The sequence below is a fragment of the Oncorhynchus mykiss genome, chromosome 24 (assembly GCF_057628025.1).
Source record: "Oncorhynchus mykiss isolate SJ-2025 chromosome 24, ASM5762802v1, whole genome shotgun sequence".
NCBI classification, from domain to species: Eukaryota; Metazoa; Chordata; class Actinopteri; order Salmoniformes; family Salmonidae; genus Oncorhynchus; species Oncorhynchus mykiss.
In genome coordinates, this window is record NC_143045.1 from 21560447 (window position 1) to 21577655 (window position 17209).

General features: G+C 41.7%; 1 protein-coding gene across 1 annotated transcript; it reads right to left on the bottom strand.

The window, feature by feature from the left end:
- Positions 1–1559: 1559 nt before the first annotated feature.
- Positions 1560–12607, bottom strand: LOC110503987 (uncharacterized). The gene is made up of 7 exons (XM_021582701.3): positions 12489–12607; positions 5523–11225; positions 5051–5308; positions 4802–4914; positions 4488–4704; positions 4122–4259; positions 1560–3356 (listed from the first exon to the last, which is right to left on the bottom strand). Exons 1-7 carry the CDS (start codon positions 12535–12537, stop codon positions 3097–3099), a joined length of 6738 nt encoding a protein of 2245 aa, XP_021438376.3. The 5' UTR covers positions 12538–12607; the 3' UTR covers positions 1560–3096.
- Positions 12608–17209: the final 4602 nt, after the last annotated feature.

The window sequence follows — 17209 nt, forward strand, 5'->3', positions numbered from 1 at the left end:
ATCTGTCGTTCTGCCCCTGAACAAGGCAGTCATTGAAAATAAGAATTTGTTCTTAACTGACTTACCAAGTTAAATAAATATGGTGCTTTGGTGACAAAACAGGTGGCATTGCAATAGACTTCATCCTGAGTAGAGTGTTGGAGGCTATTTTGTAAATGACATCGCCGAAGTCAAGTTTTAGTCAGTTTTACCAGGGTGTGGTAAAATGAGTGCGAAATAGGACGCCAATTCTAGATTTAACTTTGGATTGGAGAGGCTTAATATGAGTCTAGAAGGAGAGTTTACAGTCTAGCCAGACACCTAGGTATTTATAGTTGTCCACATATTTTAAGTCAGAAGCGTCCAGAGTAGTGATGCTTGTCGGGCGGGCAAGTGTGGGCAGCGATCGGTTGAAGAGCATGCATTTTGTTTAATATGAGTCTGGAAGGAGAGCAGTTGGAGGCCACAGAAGGAGTGTTGTATGGCGTTGAAGCTCATTTGGAGTTTTGTTAACACAGTGTCCAAAGAAGGGCCAGATGTATACAGAATGGTGTCGTCTGCCTAGAGGTGAATCAAAGAATCACCCACAGCAAGAACGACATCATTGATACATTGATATATCATGTAGTCTGTACTAAGTGAAGGAGATTGGAGGAGTGAATGAGGTGCTTGTCTGCAAAATAGAATCACCTTCCTCCAAGACGAATACAGGTACGTTTAAAGGCACATTCAAAATGAATAATATAAAAATACAAAATAAATGTTTATTTAAATGATTTTACCAAGCCCTCAATCATGCTGGTTACTAACTGAACAATAATAAGACTGCAAAAAAAATAAAATGAGCCCTTTATGAGTTTTAGGGCTCCGAGTGGCACAGCGGTGTAAGGCACTGCATCTCAGTGCAAGAGGCATCACTGCAGTCTCTGGTTTGAATCCAGGCTGCTTCACATCTGACGCACAATTGGCCCAGCATCACCCGGGTTTGGCCTTAGTAGGCCATTATTGTAAATAATAATTTGCTCTTAACTGGCTTGCATAGTTAAATAACAAAACGTTTTTTGTTCTTTTTATGGGTTCATGGCATTGCACTCACACTCTGACACAGATGATATCATGGTACTATATTCAGTTATCAGACAACTGTGGCTTCTGGTGGATTGCTTCAGTACTCTTATCCACTGCAATAAGATCCAGGCCATTATGCACTCAGTGAAGTTGCATACTTACACAATAGCACTTTAAAACAATATATTTAATTCCCATTGCAATAGTAAATGTTTTCTCCAGATCCAAACCTTATTATTCCTGTTTTCATGAGTGACAAATCATAATTCAGGGATTCTTGAAAGTCGGGACAATCCTTGTCCGGCATGGAAACTAGATTTTTATACTTGATTTTTTATATATATATTTTGCATTATTTGAGTTTAAAATACATTTAGGGGAATTTTATTAGAGCAAAGATTTGATTTTGGAATTGTCCAAATATTTTTAACATTATTCATTTCCATGTCGGCTCTATGCCCGGAAATGCCCTGTCACGGCTGGCTGAAGGACTGGACCAAGGTGCAGCATGGTAAGCGTACATTTTCTCTTTATTCAAAAATTACACCGACAAAACAAAGAACAAAAACCAAACCGTGAAGCTTTGTGCTATGTGCCCTGAACAAAGACAAAGTTAACTTCCCACAAAACAGGTGGGGGAAAAGGGTACCTAAGTATAGTTCTCAATCAGAGACAACGATAGCTGTCCTTGATTGAGAACCATACCAGGCCAAGACATAGAAATATAACATAGAAAAAAGAACATAGACTACCCACCCCAACTCACGCCCTGACCAACCTGACCAACACAAAGACATAAAAATAAACTAAGGTCAGAACGTGACATGCCCTTACAAAGGATCCCAATTTCAAACTCTCCAAAAAAGTGTTTAACATTTTTAAAAACAAGCAATAATGAATACTGACTGAAAAAATATCCAATACCACTCTCTGACTTTAAAGAATATTTCTCTCAAAACTAGGAGATTTGGTCAACATTGGCAGATTTGTCTAAAATCCTAAATGAATCATGAATGTTACCTTTATTTATTTAACTAGGCAAGTCAGTTAAGAACAAATTCTTATTTTCAATTGACAGCCTAGGAACAGTGGGTTAACTGCCTGTTCAGGGGCAGAACAACAGATTTGTACCTTGTCAGCTCGGGGGTTTGAACTTGCAACCTTCCGTTTACTAGTCCAGTGCTCTAATCACTAGGCTACCCTGCCGCCCCTGCCGCAGGGACAGCTTCACCATCAGGACACCTTCTTCATGTCCTCATTACCTGTAGTGCAACATGACAACTCATGGTCTGTAAAGTTCTCTCCTTTTGATAGATTTAAACAAACAATATTAAAATCACCATTGTCACAATCATAAACTGTCAACTCCATCTGCCGAATAGATTAAGATAGGACATTATATGATTAGGTTTTAGAGTCATAAAGAAACTGAGGATAAACTTTGCATATTACTTGATTGAAGAAGAAATATTTTATTTTTGTCAACTCCGTAAAACATCAACTCCGTCAGATTTTTGTCTAAAGTCTACTTCGTCAGAGTGCTGAAAGATCTGACAGAATGGTTATATTTTTTACAAGTGTTTGTATTGAACATTTATTTTTAGAGGCTGTTTTGAGTATTTGTTGTCAGCCTTGCCAATGGCTTGTCAACTCACTGATGGCTAAACCTCTTAATATCGATCTTTATGTCAATATTCAGAAAAAAATATTTTAACATTGTTGCAACATATGCTTAAACTACTGACTTATTTGCTGTGTTAGACCTAAGGGTTATTGTTTGCTTCTAAATGTTGTTTTATGTTCTGAATCTAGAAAAACATGTCAAAATGCTAACGAAATTAGCCGTGGAGCATTATCATATCATATTTGAATAATCTAATGTTAGAATTAAACAATCAAGGCCATTATTTAACACTTGTTGGATAATAAATATTTGTCTGACGGAGTTGACATCAATCCAGTTGCATTTTATAAAACAATTAAAGAATTAGGATGCTGTTCCTTTACATGGTGTGATAGCTGATACTTTTGTCTATCAAAATATATCATTCAAATGTTATTCATTTTCAATATCTTGATATTTTTGATCTGGTAAGAATAACATCCTTGTAAATAGTCATTGGACACCACCTGTCTGTTGTGCTCTGTGTGCTGGAGGTTGTATGAGGTCAGCTTGCTAGTTGCTTTCCTCACTGCGGTGCTGATCAGAACGACAACCCCGACTAACAAAATCAAGCCCAGCAGAACTCCCAGGACTATGGTCGCCACTTTCCAGCCTTTTCCCGGGGCCGTTGATATCTGGGAAACTCCTACAGGGAAAAACAAATGTTTGGTCAATGTCTGTAAGTAACTACTGAAAGGACAATATTAGATAAGCAGCATCCCACATGAAATAAAACAGAAGAAATTAGTGAAACCACAACTAAGTCACATACATTAATTGAACAAAACAAACACCATCGCTATGTAATGCCAATTCACACAAAAAAATTATATGTTTTAAACATACTTTTCAAGGTAGTTATGGCGGTTATGTCCAGGTGTTTACAGATAGTGTCCTGTAGAGCAGTCTGGAGAGCTCTTTCATCAGTGTAAATATTCTCATTAAAACCACACATCATCCTAACTACCACACTACCCCTCTGAAAGCCCACCACTGTCATGTCAAAGGATGGCTCTGACAGAACACACCGTATTCTGGGGACAACCTGGATTTAAAAAAATTGTAAAGTAGATGTCTACATCCATTTTGAAGCAGAGGACGTTAGTGTACCTATGCACAGCTTCCCAGGATTAACAGGATTCTGATCTATCAAACCAGGATAGCAGCTACAGTGCTGGCTGCCTCCAGGACCAACCACACACAGAGCAAGTGATGAACACAAACCTTTGCATGGATCTGCACCTGGAGTGATATTTCCTACAAAATAGTGAGTAAATACTGCTTAACTGGAGGTACTTACTAGGGTATTACAGGGTAATAACAAATGCTATTCCACTGGTAATTACTCTTGTACAAAGTACTTATTTAATGTAAAGTGTAGCGCACATTTCAAGCAACAAAGTTTTCTTACTCTTGCAGTCAGTACCCGGTACGGTTGGGTTTTCGTCGTAGAATCCTGCCTTACATTCACATGTATGTGAAGGTCCCTCTCTGACACAGCTGGCATTTTTTGAGCATGTGTAACTGCCTCTTTGACAGATATCTGCCTCTGTAATGAAGTAATAAATGAAGTTACTAAAAGCCACTAAATACACATGGCGATATGATAACCACCTGGTGTGAATATAGACTTGTTTTATACCTAGATATACAAATCTATCATTCAATTGATCCAAAGCGTCAATATTTCTGTTACTTCTTAAATATTTATTCCAAAATCACTTGTTTTATTAACTAGCATAGAAAATATCATTGTACGTAGTTATTGGAATTGAACCTTTTACAGAGGTGATATTCAGATCCACTCCGAGTGCAGATGATTTCAGCGCATTGATGACGCTGTTCTGCACGTCAGAGGTTAACAGGTTGACCTCCAGAGCAGTGACCAGATCAAAGTCAACGATCACACTTCCTCTGCGAACACCAGTCACAACAATCACCATTTCTTTATCTCTGATAAGGTCCTGGTATTCTTTCGGGAGATTGTTTTCAACCTTTAAAGAAATATGTGCATTTAAATCATACAGGGTTACATTATATGACTCAAATGAAAAAGCAATTATAAAAAATGCTTAGTGAATACTTACTGACCTGCATGGTGAAATTTGTCACAAAGTCTTTGTAAAGTTTGCTGGATTGATTTGTATAATCAGACACAAAATCTCTGCCTGGAATTCGAGTGAAAGATTCATAGACCTTTCCAGCTTTTGGAGAAAAAAGATAAATTAACATTCACCAAAAGAAATGTCCCATTGTACTAATTTGATCTATGTATTTTTTTTAAACAAAAGTAGGTTCTTAGTGAATTTAAGCAGATTACTTGAAAACATTTTGACATACCAGTGATTATGTTTGCTGAAATGTATTTCTTGATACTGCAGGATAAGTACTCAATAATCAGAGTGTACATGGTTCCAGGAGTAAGGTCTGAGAAAACAGCTTTGGTGGCTGAGGTCTCACTCTGGCTTGAGTTGGAACCAGACTCCAGCTTCACTTTGTACTGCATCTGCTGGTCCAGGTTAATACCTGTCCAACTCACACTGATTAACTTACTGGTGATATTCTCCAGCCTGATGACATTCACCAGAGTTTCTGACACTGAAAACAAATGACAATAAATAAAGGTCAAATAATTCTGTGTATGTACAGCAATATTTTCACACATTTCAATAGTCGTTGGTATCAATTTGTAAGTTAAAAAATAAATAATTCTATACTATGTCTACTACTTTTGTTATTAAGAATGATATGTTTTATGTTATTATGTTATTATCTTATGATGGTTTTTGAGAATGAGTGCATATAATCTTACCGCATTCTGCAACAGTGGTTTTCATTGTTGTCACCAAAGTAGTGTCTCTGAAAGTTAGTCCCTGTGAGGGAGTTGAGGGAGTGGATACTGCTACAAATGTTGAGGTTCTTGTTATTACTGTAGTAGTACCACTTGTTGATGGCATTATTGGTCTTAGAGTAGTGACATCACTTGTGACTGTCGATGTAGCAGTGGGAGTTGTGGCATCACTTGAAGTGACTGTGGATGTAGTTGAGGGAGTGGTGGCATCACTTGAAGGGACTGTTGATGTAGTTGAGGGAGTGGTGGCATCACTTGAAGTGGATGTTGATGTAGTTGAGGGAGTGGTGTCTTCACTTGAAGTGACTGTAGATGTAGTTGAGGGAGTGGTGGCATCACTTGAAGTGGATGTTGATGTAGTTGAGGGAGTGGTGGCATCACTTGAAGTGACTGTAGACGTAGTTGAAGTAGTGGTGGTATCACTTGAAGTGACTGTAGACGTAGTTGAAGTAGTGGTGGCATCACTTGAAGTGGATGTTGATGTAGTTGAGGGAGTGGTGGCATCACTTGAAGTGACTGTTGATGTAGTTGAGGGATTGGTGGCGTCACTTGAAGTGACTATTGATATAGTTGAGGTGGTGGTGGCATCACTTGAGGTGACTGTTGAGGGAGTGGTGGGATAACTGGAAGTGACTGTTGATATAGTTGAGGTGGTGGTGGCATCACTTGAGGTGACTGTTGAGGGAGTGGTGGCATAACTAGAAGTGACTGTTGATGTAGTTGAGGGAGTGGTGGCATCACTTGAAGTGACTGTAGATGTAGTTGAGGGAGTGGTGGCATAACTAGAAGTGACTGTTGATGTAGTTGAAGGAGTGGTGGCATCACTTGAAGTGACTGTTGATGTAGTTGAAGGAGTGGTGGCATCACTTGAAGTGACTGTTGATGTAGTTGAGGGAGTGGTGGCATCACTTGAAGTGACTGTTGATGTAGTTGAAGGAGTGGTGGCATCACTTGAAGTGACTGTAGATGTAGTTGAGGGAGTGGTGGCATAACTAGAAGTGACTGTTGATGTAGTTGAGGGATTGGTGGTGTCACTTGAAGTGACTATTGATATAGTTGAGGTGGTGGTGGCATCACTTGAGGTGACTGTTGAGGGAGTGGTGGCATCACTTGAAGTGACTGTAGATGTAGTTGAGGGAGTGGTGGCATCACTTGAAGTGACTGTTGATGTAGTTGAAGGAGTGGTGGCATCACTTGAAGTGACTGTAGATGTAGTTGAGGGAGTGGTGGCATAACTAGAAGTGACTGTTGATGTAGTTGAGGGATTGGTGGTGTCACTTGAAGTGACTATTGATATAGTTGAGGTGGTGGTGGCATCACTTGAGGTGACTGTTGAGGGAGTGGTGGCATAACTAGAAGTGACTGTTGATGTAGTTGAGGGATTGGTGGCGTCACTTGAAGTGACTATTGATATAGTTGAGGTGGTGGTGGCATCACTTGAGGTGACTGTTGAGGGAGTGGTGGCATAACTAGAAGTGACTGTTGATGTAGTTGAGGGAGTGGTGGCATCACTTGAAGTGACTGTAGATGTAGTTGAGGGATTGGTGCCATCACTTGAAGTGACTATTGATATAGTTGAGGTGGTGGTGGCATCACTTGAGGTGACTGTTGAGGGAGTGGTGGCATAACTAGAAGTGACTGTTGATGTAGTTGAGGGAGTGGTGGCATCACTTGAAGTGACTGTAGACGTAGTTGAGGGAGTGGTGGCATCACTTGAAGTGGATGTTGATGTAGTTGAGGTGGTGGTGGCATCACTAGAAGTGGGTTTTGATGTAGTTGAGGGAGTGGTGGCATAACTTGAAGTGACTGTTGATGTAGTTAAGGGAATGATGCTATCACTTGTAGTGACTGTTGATGTCATTGAGGGAATGGTGGCATCACTTGAAGTGACTGTTGAGGGAGTTAAGGGACTGATGCTATCACTCTTAGTGACTGTTGATGTTGTTGAGGGATTGGTGGCATCACTTGAAGTGACTATTAATATAGTTGAGGTGGTGGTGGAATCACTTGAAGTGACTGTTGATGAGGTTGAGGGAGTGGTGGCATCACTTGAAGTGACTGTTGATGTAGTTAAGGGAATGATGCTATCACTTGTAGTGACTGTTGATGTCATTGAGGGAATGGTGGCATCACTTGAAGTGACTATTGATATAGTTGAGGTCGTGGTGGTGGTGGCATCACTTGAAGTGACTGTTGAGGGAGTGGTGGAATCACTTGAAGTGACTGTTAATATAGTTGAGGGAGTGGTGGAATCACTTGCAGTGGGTGTTGTTGTAGTTGAGGGAGTGGTGGCATAACTAGAATTGACGGTCAATGTAGTTAAGGGAATAATGGCATCACTTGTAGTGACTGTTGATGTTGTTGAGGGATTGGTGGCATCACTTGAAGTGACTGTTGAGGGAGTGGTGGCATCACTTGAAGTGACTATTAATATAGTTGAGGTGGTGGTGGAATCACTTGAAGTGACTGTTGATGCAGTTGAGGGAGTGGTGGCATCACTTGAAGTGGGTGTTGGTGTAGTTGAAGGAGTGGTGGAATCACTTGAAGTGTCTATTAATATAGTTGAGGTGGTGGTGGAATCACTTGAAGTGACTGTTGATGCAGTTGAGGGAGTGGTGGCATCACTTGAAGTGGGTGTTGGTGTAGTTGAAGGAGTGGTGGCATCACTTGAAGTGACTGTTGAGGGAGTGGTGGAATCACTTGAACTGACTGTTGATATAGTTGAGTGAGTGGTGGAATCACTTGAAGAGGGTGTTGGTGTAGTTGAGGGAGTGATGGGATCACCTGATGTGACTGCTGATGTAGTATCAAATGGTGTGACAATTGATGTAGTTGAGGCAGTGGTGCCATCACTTGAAGTGACTGTTGATGCAGTTGAGGGAGTGGTGGCATCACTTGAAGTGACTGTTGATGTAGTTAAGGGAATGATGCTATCACTTGTAGTGACTGTTGATGTCATTGAGGGAATGGTGGCATCACTTGAAGTGTCTATTGATATAGTTGAGGTAGTTGTGGTGGCATCACTTGAAGTGACTGTTGAGGGAGTGGTGGAATCACTTGAAGTGACTGTTGAGGGAGTGGTGGAATCACTTGAAGTGACTATTAATATAGTTGAGGTGGTGGTGGAATCACTTGAAGTGACTGTTGATGCAGTTGAGGCAGTGTTGGCATCACTTGAAGTGGGTGTTGGTGTAGTTGAAGGAGTGGTGGAATCACTTGAAGTGACTGTTGATATAGTTGAGGTGGTGGTGGCATCACTTGAAGTGACTGTTGATGTAGTTGAGGGATTGGTGCCATCACTTGAAGTGACTATTGATATAGTTGAGGTGGTAGTGGCATCACTTGAGGTGACTGTTGAGGGAGTGGTGGCATAACTAGAAGTGACTGTTGATGTAGTTGAGGGAGTGGTGGCATCACTTGAAGTGACTGTAGAAGTAGTTGAGGGAGTGGTGGCATCACTTGAAGTAGATGTGGATGTAGTTGAGGGAGTGGTGGCATCACTTGAAGTGACTATAGATATAGTTGAGGTGGTGGTGGCATCACTTGAGGTGACTGTTGAGGGAGTGGTGGGATAACTGGAAGTGACTGTTGATGTAGTTGAGGTGGTGGTGGCATCACTTGAAGTGACTGTAGAAGTAGTTGAGGGAGTGGTGGCATCACTTGAAGTGACTGTTGATATAGTTGAGGTGGTGGTGGCATCACTTGAAGTGACTGTAGATATAGTTGAGGTGGTGGTGGCATCACTTGAGGTGACTGTTGAGGGAGTGGTGGCATAACTAGAAGTGACTGTTGATGTAGTTGAGGGAGTGGTGGCATCACTTGAAGTGACTGTAGACGTAGTTGAGGGAGTGGTGGCATCACTTGAAGTGGATGTTGATGTAGTTGAGGGAGTGGTGGCATCACTTGAAGTGACTATAGATATAGTTGAGGTGGTGGTGGCATCACTTGAGGTAACTGTTGAGGGAGTGGTGGGATAACTGGAAGTGACTGTTGATGTAGTTGAGGGAGTGGTGGCATCACTTGAAGTGACTGTTGATGTAGTTGTCGGAGTGGTGGCATCACTTGAAGTGGATGTTGATGTAGTTGAGGGAGTGGTGGCATCACTTGAAGTGGATGTTGATGTAGTTGAGGGAGTGGTGGCATCACTTCTAGTGACTATTGTCATAGTTGAGGGAGTGGTGGCATAACTAGAAGTGACTGTTGATGTAGTTGAGGGATTGGTAGCGTCACTTGAAGTGACTATTGATATAGTTGAGGTGGTGGTGGCATCACTTGAGGTGACTGTTGAGGGAGTGGTGGCATAACTAGAAGTGACTGTTGATGTAGTTGAGGGATTGGTAGCGTCACTTGAAGTGACTATTGATATAGTTGAGGTGGTGGTGGCATCACTTGAGGTGACTGTTGAGGGAGTGGTGGCATAACTAGAAGTGACTGTTGATGTAGTTGAGGGATTGGTGCCATCACTTGAAGTGACTATTGATATAGTTGAGGTGGTGGTGGCATCACTTGAGGTGACTGTTGAGGGAGTGGTGGAATCACTTGAAGTGACTGTTAATGTAGTTGAGGGAGTGGTGGAATCACTTGCAGTGGGTGTTGTTGTAGTTGAGGGAGTGGTGGCATAACTAGAATTGACTGTCGATGTAGTTAAGGGAATAATGGCATTACTTGTAGTGACTGTTGATGTTGTTGAGGGATTGGTGGCATCACTTGAAGTGACTGTTGATGCAGTTGAGGGAGTGGTGGCATCACTTGAAGTGACTGTTGATGTAGTTAAGGGAATGATGCTATCACTTGTAGTGACTGTTGATGTCATTGAGGGAATGGTGTTATCACTTGAAGTGACTATTGATATAGTTGAGGTCGTGGTGGTGGTGGCATCACTTGAAGTGACTGTTGAGGGAGTGGTGGAATCACTTGAAGTGACTGTTAATGTAGTTGAGGGAGTGGTGGAATCACTTGCAGTGGGTGTTGTTGTAGTTGAGGGAGTGGTGGCATAACTAGAATTGACTGTCGATGTAGTTAAGGGAATAATGGCATTACTTGTAGTGACTGTTGATGTTGTTGAGGGATTGGTGGCATCACTTGAAGTGTCTATTAATATAGTTGAGGTGGTGGTGGAATCACTTGCAGTGGGTGTTGTTGTAGTTGAGGGAGTGGTGGCATAACTAGAATTGACTGTCGATGTAGTTAAGGGAATAATGGCATTACTTGAAGTGACTGTTGATGTAGTTGAGGGAGTGGTGGCATCACTTGAAGTGGGTGTTGGTGTAGTTGAAGGAGTGGTGGAATCACTTGAAGTGACTGTTGTTATAGTTGAGGTCGTGGTGGCATCACTTGAAGTGACTGTTGATGTAGTTGAGGGATTGGTGCCATCACTTGAAGTGGGTGTTGGTGTAGTTGAAGGAGTGGTGGAATCACTTGAAGTGACTGTTGATATAGTTGAGGTGGTGGTGGCATCACTTGAAGTGACTGTTGAGGGAGTGGTGGAATCACTTGAAGTGACTGTTGATGTAGTTGAGGGAGTGATGGCATCACTTGATGTGACTGCTGATGTAGTATCACTTGGAGTGACAATTGATGTAGTTGAGGCAGTGGTGCCATCACTTGAAGTGGGTGTTGAGGGAGTAGTGGCATCACTTGACACGGATGTAATGTATGTGACAACTGTGAATTAAAACAACAACAATGTATCTATTTGAAGAGAGTCGCACACTCTATATATAAATTGGGTAAAAAAACAACGTTTCGGCATCACTGTGCCTTCTTCAGGGTAATTCATGAATGCTTGAAACAGGTTGTGTAGACAAACAGTGCAATTATTGCAACCAATGACAATAGTGAGGGGCGTGTCATTATTATTAGGTTGATTAGTATGAATTAAGTGTTATTGTGACATGTAATCTCTTAGTTCAGCCATAATGCATAATAAGCATCATCAACAGGGGGAACATGTTGGGTGTACGCTGATAAGCTGGATAAATAATAGAAACAATAGTACAACCCCCCCCCCCCCCCTTTGCCCTCAGAACAGCCTCAATTTGTTGGGGTATGGACTCTACAAGTTGTCAAAATGCTGGCCCATGTTGACTCCAATGCTTCCCACAGTTGTGTCAAGTTGGCTGAATGTCCTTTGGGTGGTATACCATTCTCAATAGACATGGGAATCTGTTGAGCATGAAAAACCCAGCAGCGTTGCAGTTCTTGACACAAACCGGTGCGCCTGGCACCTACTAGTAAACCCTGTTCAAAGGCACTTCAATCTTTTGTCTTGCCCATTCACCATCTGAATGGCACACATACACAATCCATGTCTTAAGGCTTAAAAATCCTTCTTTAACCAGTCTTCTCCCCTTCATCTACACTGATTGAAGTGGATTTAACAAGTGACATCAATAAGGGATCATTGCTTTCACCTCGATTCAGCTGGTCAGTCTATGTCATGGAAAGAGTAGGTGTTTTTAACGTTTTGTACACTCAATGTAGTATATTAACCATGACAAAAACGTCACACTGCTCTTTACTTTTTAAATGTCATTCAAATACTTAGCATTAGTTCATTTTAAACTGCTTTGACCTCAGACAGGAACGACTGAAGTGCCTCTAAGTCAGTTATGTGGTTTATGACAGTGGAAAGCTGAGTCATAAACTATAGTCTACTTAAAGTTTATCACCTAGGAAACAACTGGGTTAAAGTTAGCAGTTATCTAATTAAAAGCTTCATGAAACCATACATAATAAAACATGTACCAAAATTTAACAGAGATCTATTATTTTTTACACATAAGGTCTCTATTTTATTATTTTGTAATCCGTGTCATCATGCTGTCGATTTATTCAGTAATAAGTTCAAGTAATAAGGAAAGGATGGACAACAAAAACGTTTCGGTTCCAGCTACTATGCGACATAATTAAATCAGTGGTACTTACATAACATAAAGGCAACCTTGATAAGCCAAGTGGATATTCTTTCTTGCATTTTAAAAATATATATTTTTCTTTCCCAGGCACATCTCCTTTTAACCCAGCCCAGGTAGCCTGCTATGTGATGTGAGGCAGAGATGCAAAAGCAAGGTGTGTATGGCAATCTGTTTTGTTTGGAACAACCCATTTTGCTCTCACATTCAAGTATAACCTGTAGGATGGATCAGGGAAGTGTTGAATTCACAAAGAGACCTTTGATATGTTATGGCAGGACTGAGGGTAGAACACCATGGTAGCCACAGTTGGTCATTCATTAGAAACTTTGCATGATGCAACTCCTGGTAAAAACATGGATGGAAATATTAAAACAGGCTGCTTACAAAAACACTCAACCTCAGCTTTGCATATTGTAGACCGTGCCAGCATCCCAGAGTCACCTCTCCACTGTTGACGTTGAGACTGGTGTTTTGCGGGTACCATTTAATGAAGCTGCCAGTTGAGGACTTGCAAGGCATCTGTTTCCCAAGCTAGACACTCTAATGTACTTGTCCTCTTGCTCAGTTGTGCACCAGGGCCTTCCACTCCTCTTTCTATTCTGTTTAGGGCCAGTTTGCGCTGTTCTGTGAAGGGAGTAGTTAGTACACAGCGTTGTACGAGATCTTCAGCTTCTTGGCAATTTCTCACATGGAATAGCCTTAATTTCTAAGAACAAGAATAGACTGACGGGTTTCAGAAGAAAGTTCTTTGTTTCTGGCCATTTTGAACCTGTAATCGAACCCACAAATGCTGATGCTCCAGATACTCAACTAGTCTAAAGAAGGCCAATTGTATTGCTTCTTTAATCAGAAGAACAGTTTTCAGCTGTGCTAACATAATTGCAAAAGGGTTTTCTAATGATCAACTAGCCTTTTAAAATGATAAACTTGGATTACACAACATGCCATTGGACCACAGGAGTGATAGTTGCTGAAAATAGGCCTCTGTACGCCTATGTAGATGTAAAAAATGTGTTGTTTCCAGCTACAATAGTCATTTACAACATGAACAATTACTACACTGTATTTCTGTTCTATTTGATGTTATTTTAATGGACAAAAACAAGGACATTTCTAAATGATGCCAAACTTTTGTAAGGTAGTGTACATGTACTGTAAAAGTATTTTGTAGTGTAACTATCAATTTTAATGTTCCAATTATTCCAGCTCCAAACTATTTCAATGACTGATTACTAATTAAACAAGGGTATTGGTGGAGCAATCATGCTAACTGGTAGAGAGAAGTTGTTGTTTTGTTCGACACAGCAAATCCTTTAACAGATCACCTTGAAAAGGCTCCTGAACACAATATCCCTGATGGTGTTACTATAGGAGAGTGGGAAAAGTGATAATTATACTGATTTAAAAAGAATCACAATATGATAATGATCATGCATTTTTTATTTAACCTTTATTTAACCAGGCAAGTCAGTTAAGAACAAATTCTTATTTACAATGACAGCCTAACCCAGACCAATGGTGCACTACCCTATGGGACTCCCAATCACAGCCAGATGATATTCAGCCTAGATTCAAACCAGAGACTGTAGTAACACCTCTTACATTGAGATGCTGTGCCTTACACTGCTGCGCCACTCGGGAAACATGAAATCAAACACCAAGAGGCAAAATCATTTTTCTAGTTGGATATAGTCAGCAAAGGGCTCTCAATAGACATATTTTCACATAGGCTACCGGTAATGTAGTTGGAAGCAAATTTGAGGAAGCTTTCAGAGACATTCATCTATGCCCATGTAGGACACAGTCCACAGTGTGGCAGTCAAAGTAATTTTCATCACTCTTTGTGCCTACAGGGGCATTAAATGGATACTTCGGGTTTGTGGCAATGAAGCCCTTTATCTAGTTCCCATTTTTCTTGTAGACTTTCAGTCATTGCGCTAACGCTAACAACATTGGCTCGCGAAACTGCGTCTAACTTCCTTCATACAGGACACAGTGACATAAAAATGGTAGGCTATCCAAGAGTTCATCTGACTCTGTGGAAGTAGATAAAGGGCTTCAATGCCAAAATCCCATAATGGATCTTCCACTGGAGAACCACAGAAATGCATGGTTAAGAAATTATGTGAATATAATATCTTCATAGTAAAATTCACACTGCTCAGTGAAAAAAAAAATACATCTGGTGTTTTGTGGTTTGTGATGACACTAGATTAAGATCACACAACAGCACAATCATTTGCATGTTTGTTTTAATGGAAATGTTAACACTGGCACACAAAATGTACAGTCAAAGCCAGAGAAATAGTTTTACTGAATTGACATGAATCTCCTAATTGAGTCCACATTTCTATGCAGATTATTCCCCTGCTTTGTATTTGTTTGTATTCATTTGAGTTATTTTCTATATATTTTAGTATAGGCTACATTTCATGACTCGCATGTCATCAATTTTACTGCAGTGTAGAAGAAGAAGTTTAATGTGACCATGGCATCGAGAAACTGCGATGGATGATGAGGAGGAGACCTGGCTGATGACTGTGGCACGTTTTTGGCGCTTGGAAGATTGGAAGCTTGGAAAGTCCAGAGATAGCTAGACTAGTAAATTGGGCTAAGGAACAGAAGGTGGGTATTGGAGAAGCTGTACAGCAGATGAAGACGAGGCATAAGCATGGTGAACAGATGGACATGGTTGTGGACAGTGAGGAAGAAAGAGAAGAGCTGAGTCCAGTGGGCAGATGTGTGTTGAGGATGTGTATTCTGCTGTCTCTGAAGGCTCAGAAATTGAACCTGAATTATTTGAGGTGGGTGGCAGGTGTGGTGAAGAGCATCGCCCCGATGGTCATGCAAAGGATTATTCAGGCCCATTGGGAGTTGAGGTGGAGCAACTAAAATGTTTAATTCCCTGTGTGTGTGACGCTTGGTCGTTTGGTGCAACACAGACCCAGTGGCAACCATGGTGAAACTGAGAAGACACTGTCTGTCCTTTTGAATTTAGAGTCTTTACCTGATAAAGTCATATTAGAATATGTCAGTTATCCAGTGAGAGCTTTTGTGCCGAACGCACTAAGGTGTTTCAGATGCCAAGCTTATGGTCATGTTGCAGCAGTGTGTTGGAGGGAGGTTCTGAGATGTGAGAAGTGTGCAGGAGGGCATGGGACAAATGAATGTGTAGTATGGAATAAACAGTGTGCGTCAATTTCGCTGGGGATCAGAAGTGTCCGGTGCGAGAGAGACCGAGGTTGAGGTTGCCAGGGTCAGAGTAGAACAGAATGTGTCGTATGCTGAGACAGTGAAGAGAGTAGAGGATTATGTGGGTGGCCAAGGGTGAGTAGTAGGCCTAGGCCAATAAAGAGTGATACGAGTTTGTGCATCAGCAAGGTTGGCTTCTTAGAAGCACACAAGATCTCCCTCTTGTAGGATGTGATGATCTTCAGTCCTCTTTTGTCGGCTCAGCAAGGTAGGTTGGTACTCACAGCTCCAGCTAGACCAGAACTTGCTGGTGAGACTCTGCACTTGTCTTCACTGGCTCTTGAAGATATCTGTCAGTATAAATCTCCAGGAGGAGTGGGTGAACCAACCTTTAGGGTAAGTAGCATAGCAGGAGTCAGGATGAATGGGGAGTCTGGATTGGTGAAGACAGGAACGAGAGGTCTGGCGTTGATTACAGCTGTGACCTCAGCCATAGGGATGCACAGGACTTTGTGTGAGAAGTGAAACAACTTGTTTTGTAGCAGCATGGAGTTGAGGATTCTGTGTGCCACCCCAATCATGTGGTCCCAGGCACCTACAATGTGTGAAGAGTGAGGAGAGTTGACTTCCCATGTACAGCCTTGTTCACTGAGGTAGTTCTGGACACCAGGCCTCTGATGTTTCTCCTTTCCGAGTTCCAACTTCTTACAGTCCCCTATGAAGTTTGTTCCACAATCTAATCTTTGCTTTTTTCTGGTCTACAGATGGCAAAGAAACTCCTGAGAACATTGATGTATCTGGAGGTGTCCATGGACTCGATGACTTTGATGTGCACTGCCCTAGTGCTCATGCAGGTGAACAACATCACCCAGCTTTGCGTTGAACTTGACCTCTTCTGGTACGGCGAATGGTGACTGTCCAAAAGCCAAAGACATCCAACCCCAAGTATATGAAGGGAGGGGTTGTCTTGAGGCTTTCGGGAGGAAGGTCTGCCATTCTCTGTTGTTCATTTTCCTACAGAGCTTCCACTATGTGACACACTTGTGTAGTGCAGAGCTGATGAGCCTCTTACCCCCAACGATCCACAGGCCTGCTGCTTGGACTGCTGCTCCTGTGAAGTGGCGGCCCTGATGTTTCACCTGTTCATGGTAGTGCCGTACTAGCAGTGTAGATATGTGGTTGTGTCTTGATAGGATGAAGGGACTTTTTCTCACTACTGTCCAGCTGTGCATGTTTCAGACGGCCTCCTATTCTGATGAGACCTTCGTCCAGGATGGGATTCTGCTTTGTGAGTCAACTGCTCTTAAGAAGGTCTCTTTTCTCTTCAAATGCAGTGAACTCCTCAGAGTAGATTTCTTTTTGATCTGACCTGATGATGACTTTCTTGGCTTGAGACAGCTCTTCTGGAGTCCGAGTTTGTTGCGCTGATGCCAGCCTATGCATTTGTTCAGTTGGCCCATCGAGTCGGACTGAAACGGCTCTCAGTAGTGAATTCCATGTGGAGAAGTGCTCAAAGCGTTCTGATGTAAGTTTTCTGTA

Excerpts from the sequence above, each read along its gene's own strand:
- LOC110503987 (XM_021582701.3), bottom strand. The coding sequence starts at position 12,537 with ATGCAAGAAAGAATATCCACTTGGCTTATCAAGGTTGCCTTTATGTTA. Across the intron at positions 4,705-4,801 it reads TGACAAATTTCACCATGCAG|GTTGAAAACAATCTCCCGAA; the intron begins GTCAGTAAGTAT and ends ATTTCTTTAAAG. Across the intron at positions 4,260-4,487 it reads GAATATCACCTCTGTAAAAG|AGGCAGATATCTGTCAAAGA; the intron begins GTTCAATTCCAA and ends ACTTCATTACAG.